This window comes from Moschus berezovskii, chromosome 11 (assembly GCF_049115385.1).
Source record: "Moschus berezovskii isolate FMDL1 chromosome 11, NW_MosBer_1.0, whole genome shotgun sequence".
NCBI classification, from domain to species: Eukaryota; Metazoa; Chordata; class Mammalia; order Artiodactyla; family Moschidae; genus Moschus; species Moschus berezovskii.
Genome location: NC_142470.1, coordinates 15,988,010 through 16,001,455, shown reverse-complemented (window position 1 = coordinate 16,001,455; position 13,446 = coordinate 15,988,010). Strand labels below are relative to the sequence as shown.

Below are 13,446 nucleotides of genomic sequence, written 5' to 3'. Positions count from 1 at the left end.
AAGAGAAGCGAGAAATTGGCCAGCCATTGAGCCGAAGCCCGGAGAATATGGGATTCCCTTCGGCCACCGTCCCACCCGCGCGCACAAGGGCCTTGTCTCTGAATGCTCTGCGACAGCACCACCGCCAGTAGGACTTCCATAGAGACTATGGGCGATGCGCGTTTCTATCAGTTCCAGCTGATTTATTAAAATTGTCAAGATACAGACTTCCAGCACCAAAAAACAAACAAAAAAACAAAAACAGGCAATGATGTCGACAGTGCATTGAGTCTGCTTTGCCACCATTTGCTACAAAATATGCAGATGGTCTGTACTTTATTTAGATTATATTGCACAAAATGAGAAACTTTTTAAACTATGTGCCTTTTTCTTTTTGCTAAAAATCGAGAATCCAGTTTCAAACCTTCCATCTGGGGCCCCATCCACATATCACAGCGTATGAGATACATAAAGTCCTACTATAGTACAGTACATATACAATCTTTAAACTAAGATAACAGCTCTGAGGTCTATATCACCGTTTTCAATAAATCTTTACCTACAAATATTGAACAAATCTCTACTATAGCTGTACAAAAAAAGTTTGCTTTTTTTTTTAAACCACAAGGCCTTTAGATGCAAGGATTATTTTAAAATTTTAATCCTTTTTAAACCAGGACATAACGTACCAACATACTTGCATGCTAAAAAAAAAATAAAAGAGGAAAAAAAGAAATCAAAAGGGAAGAAGTGCCTGAAAGTCTTACTGAAAAAACACAGCAAGAATGTTCCCTTTTCACTGTACAAAAATACGCCTGAAAATATATTAATTTTTAAAAAAGACTGAGGTCTGTTATGTATCAAAAATGTTTCAATACCTTTTGTACTGAGGTCTAGGCTGCCTGGTATTCAATCAAGGAGGTATAAGGGAACAAGTTACAAAAAAAAAGTTGGCAAGTAGAAATCACATTTGTAAAACCATAAACAATTTGATCTGAAAAGTAAACTCTGATCTTAAGTCAGTTCACAGTTTTTTTTTGTAAGCGTTTGTACAGTCTGCATTTTTTCAAGCTCCCTGCAGTTTTGTTAAGAATTGGATGCATAGAAGACATCAGTTTTCTCCCTCCAAAAAAATAAAATAAAATTTAAAAATTTGCCATGGTCCCTTTTTTGTTGTGTTTGTATTAAAAAAAAAAAAAAACCAGTTCTTTAAGATCTCTTAAGAAAAAAATAAAATAAAATAAAATCTCCAACCAACTCCCCAGTTGTGCTGCCAAAGGGTCCTCTGCAGGCGTCTTCCAGACTTCAAAGACCAACAAGCTTCAAACAGCGCCTTCCGGAGCGGGTCCTCGTTCCCCTCCCCCGCCCCGTCCCCTCCGCCTTTGTTGCCATCGCGAATTTCAAGAAAAAAAACAAAACAAAACAGTAATTACAAAAACACATTTGAGGGGGGGAAAAGAATATCACAACTCCAGACTAGGTATGCAACTACCTTGAGACACGATCAAGGAAGGGAGAGGAGGTTGGGGGAGGGGACAAAAAAGGACAGAAAAAATGTTTCAAAAACTACTCATTTCACTTTAACTCCACCAAAATTTTCAGCATCTTTCCAATTTCTTTGTGTCACGACATCGTATCAACATCAGCATCATCTTCTCGCCCCTCCACCCTACCGCCATCACCGTCGACACCAAAACCTTGTATCATCATCAGCATCATCACGACCACCACAACTTCCTCCCAAGGAACCCTGCTCTGCACCCGCCAGAGAAAAAAGAGCGAGAACGGGGCGCCCCCACCCCACCCCTCCTCTCAATACGTGAACACCAGGTCGGAGAAGTTCGCCTCCAGCCAGTCCCCCGCGATCATCTCGCTCAGCTCGGGCGTGCAGTAGTCGGGGAACTCGAAGTGGGAGCCCAGGCTGCCCTCGCTGAACGAATCCAAATCCTTATCCACCAGCGACAGGGACAGGTTCCCGGCCGCCGCGCCGCTCCCCAGCTGCTGGTCGCTGGCACCGTGCGCGCTTTGGGAGAAATTCAAGCTCAGGTCGAACATCAGGTCGTCGGCGTCCTCGCCGCCGCTGCTGCTGCTGCTGCTGCTGCTGCCGCCGCCGCCACCGCCGCCGCCGCCGCCGCTGGACGAGGACGACGAGGAGGAGGTGGACACGGAGCGCGCGGACGCGGGCGACAGCGCGGGCTGCGCCAGCGGCGGCGGGTGCTGCTTGGTGATGTTCTTGAAGCTGTAGTAGAGGCGGCTGCCGCCCCCCGCGACCGAGGCCGCGCCAGCCCGCACCTCGTCGTACAGGCTCGCGCCCTCGGGGGACTCGGCCGCGCTGCTCAGCGTGGGGCTGGCGGGCACTTTGGCGACGCTGTAGCGTCTCAGCAGCGGCGGCGGCGGCGGCTGCTGGCCCGGTGGCTGCAGGAGCTGCGCGTGCGGCGGCGGCTCGTCGTCGTCCTCGTCCGCCTCCTGCTTGATCCGCAGCTGCAGCTCGTCCTCGTCGTCCTCTTCGTCCTCGTCGTCGTCCAGGAATACGCACTTGACTGTCTTGCCCGCGCCGCTAACGCGCAGGCTGCCCAGCACGTAGTCGTCGCCCGCGCCGCCGCCGTCCCCGGGCTGCGCCGCCTTGCCCGCGCCCGCCTTGGCGCCGCTGGCCGCCGGGGCCTTGAGCTTGCCGCATTTCTTGCTGGAGCCCTTGGAGGTCTTGGCGCCGCCGCCCGCGCCCGCGCCCGCGCTCCCGCCGCCGCCGCCGCCCGCCGCGCTCTTCTCCGGGCTCTGGCCCGCGCTGGGCTTGGCCGACGGGTCCATCTTGGGCTTTTTCCGGGGCCGGTACTTGTAGTCAGGGTAGTCGGCCATGTGCTTGAGCCGCAGCCGCTCCGCCTCCCGGATGAACGGGATCTTCTCGCTGTCCTTCAGCATTTTCCAGCGCTTGCCCAGCCTCTTGGAGATCTCGGCGTTGTGCATGTCCGGCGACTGCTCCATGATCTTCCTGCGCTCGATCTTGGACCACACCATGAACGCGTTCATCGGCCGCTTGATGTGGCCCGACGCCGTCTTGCACCAGTCCGGGTCGCTCTCGTCCAGGGCCACCGGGCTGCAAGCCATGAATTCGCCCTCCTCCGTGTCCAGCGCCTCCCGGGGCAGGTTGCTCTCCGCTTCCAAGCTCTCGGCCTGCTGCACCATGATCCGCGGCGGGGCTGGGCGCTCCCACCCGGGCCGCTTGGTCTCGTGCGGGGCTCCCCCTCCCCCGCTCGGCCCTCCACCTTCCCGGGCAAGTTGCAAAGTCCTGGGCACCCCGCGTCCGCGGCTCCCCCCCTCCCCCCCGCCCCCCCTTCCAGTCTGCACACAGCGGCCGCGGCGACTCGGAGCCGCCCGCGCGCGGGGCAGCTGCGGCCCGCGACGCGAGAGGAGGCGGCGGCGGCGGCGGTGGTCGGAGCAGCCCGGGGACCCCCTCTCTCTTTCTCTCCGGCTCCTGGCTCCCGCCGCGAGCGCCGGACCCCACGTAACTCCCAAGCGCGCGCGCGCTCCTTCTGCAAAAAGTTGAGGGCTCTCTCCCAACTAGTTATCAGGGTGTCATCGGGGTGACGTCACCCCGCGGGCCAGCCAATGGCCGGGGCCGGCCCCGCCCCGCCGCCTTGAATAACTCGGCGGCCCCGCCCCGTCCCCGCCCCCGGGCTGCAAAAATGGGGTGGGGGAGGGGGAGGAGGAGGAGGCAGGTCTCGAAAAGTGTTCTTTAAAAAAAAAAAAAATCCTCGTGTGTGCACCGAGGCGGCCCTCTCCCTGGTACGCTCGGGAGCCGCGCCCGTCCCCGCGGGAAGGCCGAACCGGCCAGTCCCAGCGTCGGAGCGAACCGAGCACACTGGGTCCGGGGAGGGGCCTGGCGCCCCTTTGTGCCCGGTCCCCCGCCACCCGCCCACCCCGGAGACCGGTCGGGGTGAGCCGGCCAGGCGCGCTCCCCGGGGGCGCACTCCCGGGCACGCGCGCATCCCGAGCAGACGGGGGCGGGGGTCGGCTGTCCGGCCCCGGGGGGGTGGGCGCCGCTGCTGCTGCTCCCCCGAGGGGCGTGGGGAGCCCGCCGAGCCCCCTGGCCGACGGCAGGTGGCGCTTGGACACAACCGCCTTCCCCGGGCACGTGGGCGCTCCCCTCCTTTCTCTCCCTTTCTCCAAGGCCGAGACATCCCTTTAAAGCCCGGCTGGCGGGAGCCCCCCGCCCCGGCTGGCGCTTTCAGTTTGGCCCTTTCTCCGCGGCTGTCTCCCCTCCTCCCCGTATTGGGACGCGCGGCACGGTGCGCGTTTGGCGGCGCCGGGCCTCTCTGCGCCCCGGCCCCCGGCGGAGGCCGGAGTAACGGTCCGTGGGGCTCGGCCCGGCCGGTCCTTTCGCCCGCGATCGGGCCCCTTTCCCGGGCTAGTTCCAAACCCGGTCCGGACACAGAGCCGCGGCCCAGGCCTGCCGCGCGCCCCGCCGCCCCCCGCGCCCTCCCCTCTCCCCTTCCTTTGTCCCCTCCCCCCTGCCTCGCCCCCCACCCCCAACGACCCCCCCACGCCAGAGCAGCCTCGTCCTGAAATCGAGCAAGGAGCTAGCACGCCTTCTGGATCACCCGCTAGTGTAGCTGAACAACCCAGACCCAAGAGAAAACAGGAGCACCCCAAGTTTCAAGTCGAAATATTCCCTGTTTTCCCGTGGAAAGGTGGGACCGACCGCCCGGAGGACCGGAACGCGGCGCGCAGGCCAAGCTGATGTCCCAGCCCCGCGCACCGTCTGTCTCGCGCCGCTCCTCCCGAAGCCGTGTTTCTTTGTGTGTGTGTGTGTGTGTGTGTGTGTGTGTGTGTGTTTGTGTGTGTTTGGTCCCTGTTAATCATCTCTGGATATTTTGGAGGCAATTAAGAGGACACCGCCGCTTCTTTTCCAGCCTCTGTCGTCATCCCGGTCTTCACACCCTCTCCGGCGTTGGGAGCTGGCAACTTTGAACAGTTCCCGAGATACCGCCCTGAGGATTTCACGAGAAAAGTCAGCTGCTTAGGACTAGTAAAATTAGCCAAACCTGCTTCCTTTCAGCTGCTCTGTCTGCGAGAAAAAGACTGCATTACCTAAGCATTGCAGCTTTTCTGACGTCTTTAGTAACAGGGTACCATTTTTTCACTGATGCTTTTTTTTTTCTAAATCATCGTGGCCATACCCTACCCCTTTCGTCCATCCTAAAGAAAAAAATCACTGCATCAAATACTTGTGATATTCAGGCCAATAAGACTGGCAGTTTATTTTTTAAAGGGCCAGAGGGACCGAAAGAATTGACACACATTCTTATGGGTTAACCTGAAATCTGGCGAAGTCTGAAATCCAAAGCAGTGTGTGGAAATTCATCTCCCCGCCCCCCTCAAAGGCACGCACTGCATCTTGTGTTTCTCTAGCCTCACAGGTTTCCCAGCTATTCCAGTCGTTGGGAGCAGGAAAGGAGGGTGGGGTGGCCTGGGTGGTGACCCTACCCCTGCTGCAACCCCACACTTTAGCTGGAGGCCTTGAAATAATTTAGCTCCTTGCAATATTTTCAGGCAAATTAGGAGGGCACTTCGCATTTTAGAGAATGCATTTGAAAAATCTTTGCAAATTCAATATTTATGTACATTTGTCACTGAATAGCAAAAAATCAGGTTTAACTTCTTACTTATTTAATATTTTATGTGAAAACACTTCGGGCTTTTATTTTCCCTTTTCTCTTCGCTTTTGTTACAGAGACTCCTAAAATCTATCCTTGGGAATATACAAGTAAGCTGCATTCATATTCTTAAAGCATCTATTTTTTTTTTCAAATTTTTTTAAAAATTAGGTTTAATCTTAGAATGAGAATTATGTGAGGGCTGTAAAATAATAGGATTTATTCTTACAGTGTGGTGATCTTCTTAGAGGACATGTAAGGTAAAATTTACTCTTTTCAAATAAGAAGTGTAATTTTTGTGCAAAGATGGCCATTTTGGGGGAAGATAAAGCTGGAGGAAGGAGGTTGGTTATTAGGCAAAGAGGACTGGGAATGATAAGTAGAGATGAGTGGGTGAGAGAAAGCCCTGTGACTTGAGGAGTCTTTCAGTAAACAGACATGGGGAGGGGGGCGTTGCTGGTGTGCATAGGAATGTGGACGAGCAGAGTTCGCCCTCCCTGCCATAGGCAAGGCAAGACAGTTTTCAGGAGGATTAACTAGATTGCTGTTTTGTAACATGGATCCACCCTACACATTCAGTGTTAGCTAATTTACTGAGGACTAGGATCAAGGAAAAGAAAAGAAAATTAAATAACTTCTTTCGATGCTTTCTGTTTGTTTCTTAAATAAGAATATCATTTAAAAAAAAGAAATGGGAACATGTTTGAGACCCGCACATTTCTCACAGGAAGAGTATTTACTCATGAAAAACGGAGGTTTGCAACACCAGCAGTACCCACGTATTTAGAAGAATTTTAGGCTAACAAAAACTGTGGCCTTCTCTAATGATACACCTCTTGGAAGTCTAATTTGGTAAAAAAGAAATCTATCTGCTATTTTTTTAAACCACTGAATTTACCTCAGGATTAGATGCATCTGTATTCTCTTTTAATAGTGAATATGCATGTCCTATTTGTTTGTACATCCACCTATGTATGCACTTGTTTAGAAATGAGGGATGCAATCTTCTTACTAAGAATAAACATTGCTGGGTATATACTTAATGTTTAGAGACTTAAGATTTATTTTTGATCATCAGAGCTACAAATGACTATTTTCTGTGGTTATTGCATCTTTATCGAAAAATGTATAAGAACTGTTGTATAAGAGGCTAAGGTATGCTACAGAATCTCTCAACAAAAAAGCAATTAGGATGAATATGACATGTTTCTCTTTCCTTTGAAGAAGAAACATTTGCTAAGTAAATAACACACTAAAAATATCACTGAGTGAATACCCGACTCACTGAAAGGAACAAGCCATTTTTAGACGGATTCCGCTCCATGCCTGTCTCCATCGCTGAGAGCGTGCTGTGCAGAACGGCTCTTCCCTTTTCTTCCTGGACCTGCTCTCCCGAGGTGAGTCCTGAGCTCTTCAGATTCATCTACATCAGACCTAAATCCTGAGTTTGGATCTGAATATCTTCCATTTGCAGGGCCTCCCTTTTGTGTGTCCCTCAGACATGGTGATGGCAAGCCACTCCAATACTCTTGCCTAGAAAATCCCATGGATGGAGGAGCCTGGTAGGCTGCAGTCCGTGGGGTCGCTAAGGGTCGGACATGACTGAGCGACTTCACTTTCACTTTTCACTTTCACACATTGGAGAAGGAAATGGCAACCCACTCCAGTGTTCTTGCCTGGAGAATCCCAGGGACGGGGGAGCCTGGTGGGCTTCCGTCTACGGGGTCACACAGAGTCGGACACGACTGAAGTGACTTAGTAGCAGCAGCGGCAGCAGACATGGTGTGTGCGAGTACACTAAGTCACTTCAGTCGCATCAGACTCTGTGCAACCCCATGGACCGTAGCCCGCCAGACTCCTCTGTCCATGGGATTCTCCAGGCAAGGGTACTGGAGTGGGTTGCCATTCCGTCTTCCAGGGGAATCTTACCAACCCAGGGATCAAACCCACATCTCTTATGTCTCCTGCATTGGCAGGAGGGTTCTTTACCACTAGTGCCACCTGGAAAGCTGGGTATAAATTGAACTCACCCTAATTTCCAGGTGCGTGCACACACACACACACACACACACACACACACTGCTCTTCACTGCTGCTTTTCACATATTTCCTACCTTGGTGAAACTTACCACAACATCATGTTTAGTCGCTCAGTCGTGTCCGACTCTTTGCGACCCTATGGACAATAGCCCAACAGACTCCTCTGTCCCTGGAATTCTCCAGGCAAGAATACTGGAGTAGGTACCCGTTCCCTTCTCCAGGAGAACTTTCCGACCGAGGGATCTAACCCAGGTCTCCTGCGTTGCAGGCGGATTCTTTACCGTCTGAGCCACAAAGGAAGCCCCTGGTGGAATGTTGGTTACCAGGACATACACATTCACTATAATAGAATGTGGACACCATCTCAGAATCATTACTCGATACACTTACTTAAATACTGAGGTCTTTATAAAGTGATGATTTCTGTCTCAAAGAATTCCACAAGTCAGCATGATCAGACTCCTGCCTCCCTCTCCAAATCACCTCATTCTTCTCATGACGCTTTGCCTTGGCATTGTCCTACCCACCTGAAACTTTCCCGTCACCAGATGTCATGTGGAGGGCATTCACTGCTTTCAGACCTCAGGTGCAGTGCCCCTCCCCCAGGAAACAGGCTGCCGAGGACTTGTCAATACCCTGCTTGGCCCATCACACCTCTAAAGTTAAAATTTTCTTGCATTCCCACTTGTTTATTCTCTGAATCACCCAGCCAGAGAGTATGCTCCATTAAAGCAACAGCAGTCCCAACCGGGTTTGCATAGGACGGGGACTCTGAAGTTCGATTTTACATCGTGGCCAGTACACACCTTACAGAAACCGAGGTGTCAGTATCAAATATTGATGTCAAATCATTCTCTCTCCTTAGTAAGTGCAGTTCAGGCTATTTCTTTAAGCAATGTTGGCTAAAACTCACTGAATTCATGTATTAGGGCTCTGCTTTTGGAATTTAAAAAACACTGACTTTTTGAGATATAATGCTCAGAATAGTCTGTCTTGGATGGAACATTCTGATTCCAGCATCTTTTTTTTTAAACTGATGTATCTCATCATGTAGTTCCCTGAGATTTATTTAATAATAGCAAAAGAATTGCATAAACTGCTTTTAAAATTAACATCTTTTTTATTAATCAGAGGAGCCGTGTATTATTTTTTTTTAAATAGACTATTTTTTTTAGAGCAGTTTTAGCTTTACAGCAAGATGGAGTGGAAAGTACAAAGGATTCCCCAATATTCCGTGTCCCCACACATGCACAGCCTCCCCTACTATGGACACCCCCCACCAGATAGTTAAAGTGATGGACCTGCCCTGACACATTACAATCACCCAAAATACATAGTTTACACTAGAGTTTGCTCTTGGAGTCATACTTCCTTAGGTTTTAACAAAGAGATGATGACATGTATCCATATTACAGTATCTTGCAGAAGTTTCACTGTAAAAACCTTCCTCATTCTCCTCCCTCCAGCCCCTGGCAACTGCTGTCTTCTTACTGTCTTCATAGTTTTTGTTTTCCAGAATTCTTATAGTTGGAATCATATGGTATGTAACCATTTCCATTTCAGAATGGATTCTTTCATTTAGTGACAGGCATATGAAGTTCCTCCATGTCTTTTCATGACTTGATAGCTTACTCCTTTTTATCAGTGACTAGTATTTCATTCTGGAGAAGGCAATGGCAAGCCACTCCAGTACTATTGCCTAGAAAATCCCATGGATGGAGGAGCCTGGTAGGCTCTAGTCCGGGGGTCGCTAAGGGTCGGACACGACTGAGTGACTTCACTTTCACTTTTCACTTTCACACATTGGGGAAGGAAATGGCAACCCACTCCAATGTTCTTGCCTGGAGAATCCCAGGGAAGGGGGTGCCTGGTGAACTTCCGTCTATGGGGTCTCACAGAGTCGGACACAACTGAAGTGACTTAGCAGCAGCAGCAGCAGCAGCAGCAGTATTTCATTGTATGGATGTACCACCGTGTATTTATCTATTCACTTACTTAAGGTTATCTTGGTTGCTTCCAAGTTTTGGTAATTATGACTAAAACTGACATAAAAATTCACGGGGGCTTCCCTGGTGGCTCAGTGGTAAAGAATCTGCCTGCAGTGCAAGAGATAGAGATGCACGTTCAGGCTCTGAGTTGGGAAGATCTCCCAGAGGAGAGCAATATTCTTGCCTGGAGAATCCCATGGACAGAGGAGCCTGGCAGGCTATAGTCCATAGGGTTGCAAAGAGTTAGACACAAATGAAACAACTTAGCAAGCTTGCACACAAAAGTTTACAGAGAGGTTTATGTGGACATAAGTCTTTGATTCTTTTGAATAAGTGCCAATGGTCATGATTGCTGGATCAAATAGAATATGTTTAAAACAGCTACCATTTTGCATTCCCATGAGCCATGAATGAGAGTTGCTGTTTCTCCACATCCTCACCAGCATTAGATGTTGTCAATGTTTTGGATTTTAACTGATCTCATAGGTGTGTGGTGGTATCTCGTTGTTGTTTTAATTTGTGTTTACATGATGACATCTGGTCCAATCACTTCATGGCAAATAGATGGGGAAACAATGGAAACAGTGACAGACTTTATTTTCTTGGGCTCCAAAATCACTGAAGATGATTACTGCAGCCATGAAATTAAAAGATGCTTGTTCCTTGGAAGAAAAGCTATGACCAACCTAAACAGCATATTAAAAATCAGAGACATTACTTTGCCAGCAAAGGTCCATCTAGTCAAAGCTATGGTTTTTCCAGTAGTCCTGTATGGATGTGAGAGTTGGACCATAAAGAAAGCTGAGCACCAAAGAACTGATGCTTTTGAACTGTGATGTTGGAGAAGACTTGAGAATCCCTTGGACTGCAAGGAGATCAAACCAGTCCATCCTAAAGGAAATCAGTCCTGGGTGTTCATTGGAAGGACTGATGCTGAAGTTGAAACTACAATACTTTGGCCACCTGATGCAAAGAGCTGACTCACTGGAAAAGACCCTGATGCTGGTCAAGATTGAAAGCAGATGGAGAAGGGGATGACAGAGGATGAGATGGTTGGATGGAATCACTGACTCAATGGACATGAGTTTGAGCAAACTCCGGGAGTAGGTGCTGGACAGGGAGTCCTGGCGTGCTGCAGTCTATGGGGTCGCAAGGAGTCAGACACGACTGAGGGACTGAACTGGCTGAACTGATGGCACATGATATGGAGCAATTTTTCATATGCTTAATTGACATCAGGATGTCTTCTCCAATGAGGTGTCCGTTCAGGTCTCACACTCATTTTTGAATCAGGTTGTTCATTTTCTTATTGTTGAGTTTTAAGAGTGCTTTGTATGTCTCGGAAGCAATTGTTTGTCACATGTGTCTTGAAGACATTTCCCCCAAGTCTGTGGCTTGTTTTCTCATTCACTTGAGAGTGTTTTTTAAGTAAGTTACTTCACCCCTCTGGGACTTCAGTTTCCTCATTTATAAAATGGGATAATAGTAGCCACCTTACAGAAGTGTTGTGATTATCAATCACAAGTGTCTAGAATAGAGCCTGTGCCCGTAGTGTTATTATGGTTATTATTCTAATATTTTATGCTCCAATGTCTGAAAGCGTTCCTGGCATGTTATTCTATAAATGTCCACTGAGTGGATGAGTTTTCATACGTGTTCCCATATACCAGTAAGCTCGGTTTTCACTCTAAATCTCTTCTGAATCCATACCATCTCCCATCACTGTGCATGTGTAGGCTCTCCTCCATACTCCAGTGGAACTTTATCACAGACTCCAAACCCCTGGCCCCCTGTTCCCGCACTGCAGCCAGGCTGTTCCGTCTGGCACAAAACTTGGACCCAGGACTTTCCCAACTTCATGTGCAGGAAGCCCTTCACCCTTGAGCGAAGTCCCCTCCCATCGACTAAGGCATGTGAGTGTCTTCTCCTTCTGCCTCTCCAGCTTCATCTGTGTCACAGTTAACGTGATCGCAGAGAAGTGCTACGGCGGTCAGCACAGGGCAGTGGTTTCCAGATGCATGTGGACAAGGACCTGCTGTACAAAACACTTATTACACAGCAACTCTGCACACCCACATTCTGCACAAATACAAGTGACGCTAACTATGGGAGGGATGTTTGTGGTTCCAGATAAAGCATTTTCACATGTTCACACGGGTCCTATTAACCAGGCATTTGCTAGAACTTGATTTCTTTGGCAATTTAAACAAACTTTATTTTCATTTAAAGTATATTAGTCCAACTGTTTTTCTTTCTTTTTCGAGAACCTGCTCTGGAAAAGGCATTCAACTTGGTACCCCAGGGATTTTATAAAGAAGGTGAATAACTGTTTCCTAAAAGCACGTGTTTTTAGTGTCAGCAGAGCTGCCCTGTTACAGACTGCTCTCAGTGGCGGGCCTTCTCCAGCTGCAGACACGGAGCTCCAGGAAGGGAAACACAGAGGTGGGGAGGGGGCAGGAAGATGGCTCCTGCACATTTTGCTGATCCTTTATGGTGTGAACAAAAGAGAGAGAGAAGCGCTGCACACACGCCTGAGTGCCTGCCTGGAGCTGGGGTCTGAAAGGAGAGGTGGAAGGACCACTGTCTGCCCTCCGCTACTCAGCTAGACTGCCTCCACTCCCTTGTGTATCAGCATCCTTGTCTTTCATCCTGACACACGGCTACTGCCTTGGGTGATGTGCCTTAATCTCGTCTTAGCGAGAACATCCGTGTCCAGAGCTGTGCTGTGTCATTACTTTGGCGATGTCTCCCCGGGGGAAGGGACACAGCCAGTGGCTGTCCATGTCCAGGATGCAGCCGGTGCGGCCGCGGAGGGAGACGCCGGCAGGGGCCGACGGGGAAGGGGAGATCATCAGTTGCCACGCCTCTGTTCTCCAGTCCGGATGTGAAGAGGTGAAGTCCAGCATGCCTCTCTCTGACTATGCAACTTAGCTGCGGCCTGCGCAGCATCTCCGTCCCTCCACGAGCCCGGTAATCAGCTAAACCTCTCCTCAATTGACTCCGGAACGGGCGTCCGTGGCTGTCTTCTCTCCTGGCCCTTGCTGAGCAGACGGCTCTCTCTGTCTCACCGTCTCTCCAGGCAGTGGGCACGCTGTCTGTCTCTCTCACAGACTCTCTCTCTCCTTTTCCGTCTCATCTTTTTTCCTTTGCTATAGCTGAGATTCTTTTCTTTGGCCTTGAAACGTTCATCGTGTTGGTGTGATCTCCATGGTATAGGCAGGCTTCCCTGGTGGCTCAGATGACAAAGAATCTGCCTGCAGTGGCAGCATACACAGGTTTGATCCCTGGGTCGGGAAGATCCCCTGGAGAAATGAATGGCAACCCACTCCAGTATTCTTGCCTGGAAAATTCCATGGACAGAGGAGCCTGGGGGCTACAATTCAGGGGTTGCAAAGAGTCAGACGTGACTGAGTGATTAACACACACATGGTATAGGCAGAGCTGCAGGCAGTACAAATTTTCAATAATCATATCACAGACAAGAAGTGGAGTGAGACAACTGGAGTGGAGGGCACGGCTTTAGTCCCTCTCCTTGAAAACTGCATTCAGGAGCCCACCTGCCTGTACTCCTCGTCACAGGAGCGGCCCACTGCAGAAATGCAATAGAGGGCGTCTCCTGGCGGGGGTGGTGGAGGAGGGGCAGTGAGAGTGGGCAGTGAGGATGGGAGAGGGTGTCTCCCCATCCCTTGGAGAGATACCTGTGAATGCTGAGCAGGGGGCTGCACCCCAGGTCAGGGGGCGCTGCCTCTCCATCGCTGGCAGTGATGACCTGTGTGACCTCCAGGCCG

General features: G+C 50.2%; 1 protein-coding gene across 1 annotated transcript; it reads right to left on the bottom strand.

The window, feature by feature from the left end:
• Positions 1-1,186: 1,186 nt before the first annotated feature.
• On the bottom strand, positions 1,187-3,159 carry SOX11 (SRY-box transcription factor 11). The gene has a single exon (XM_055400363.2). The coding sequence runs from the start codon at positions 3,157-3,159 to the stop codon at positions 1,792-1,794; it is 1,368 nt and encodes a 455-aa protein (XP_055256338.2). The 3' UTR covers positions 1,187-1,791.
• Positions 3,160-13,446: the final 10,287 nt, after the last annotated feature.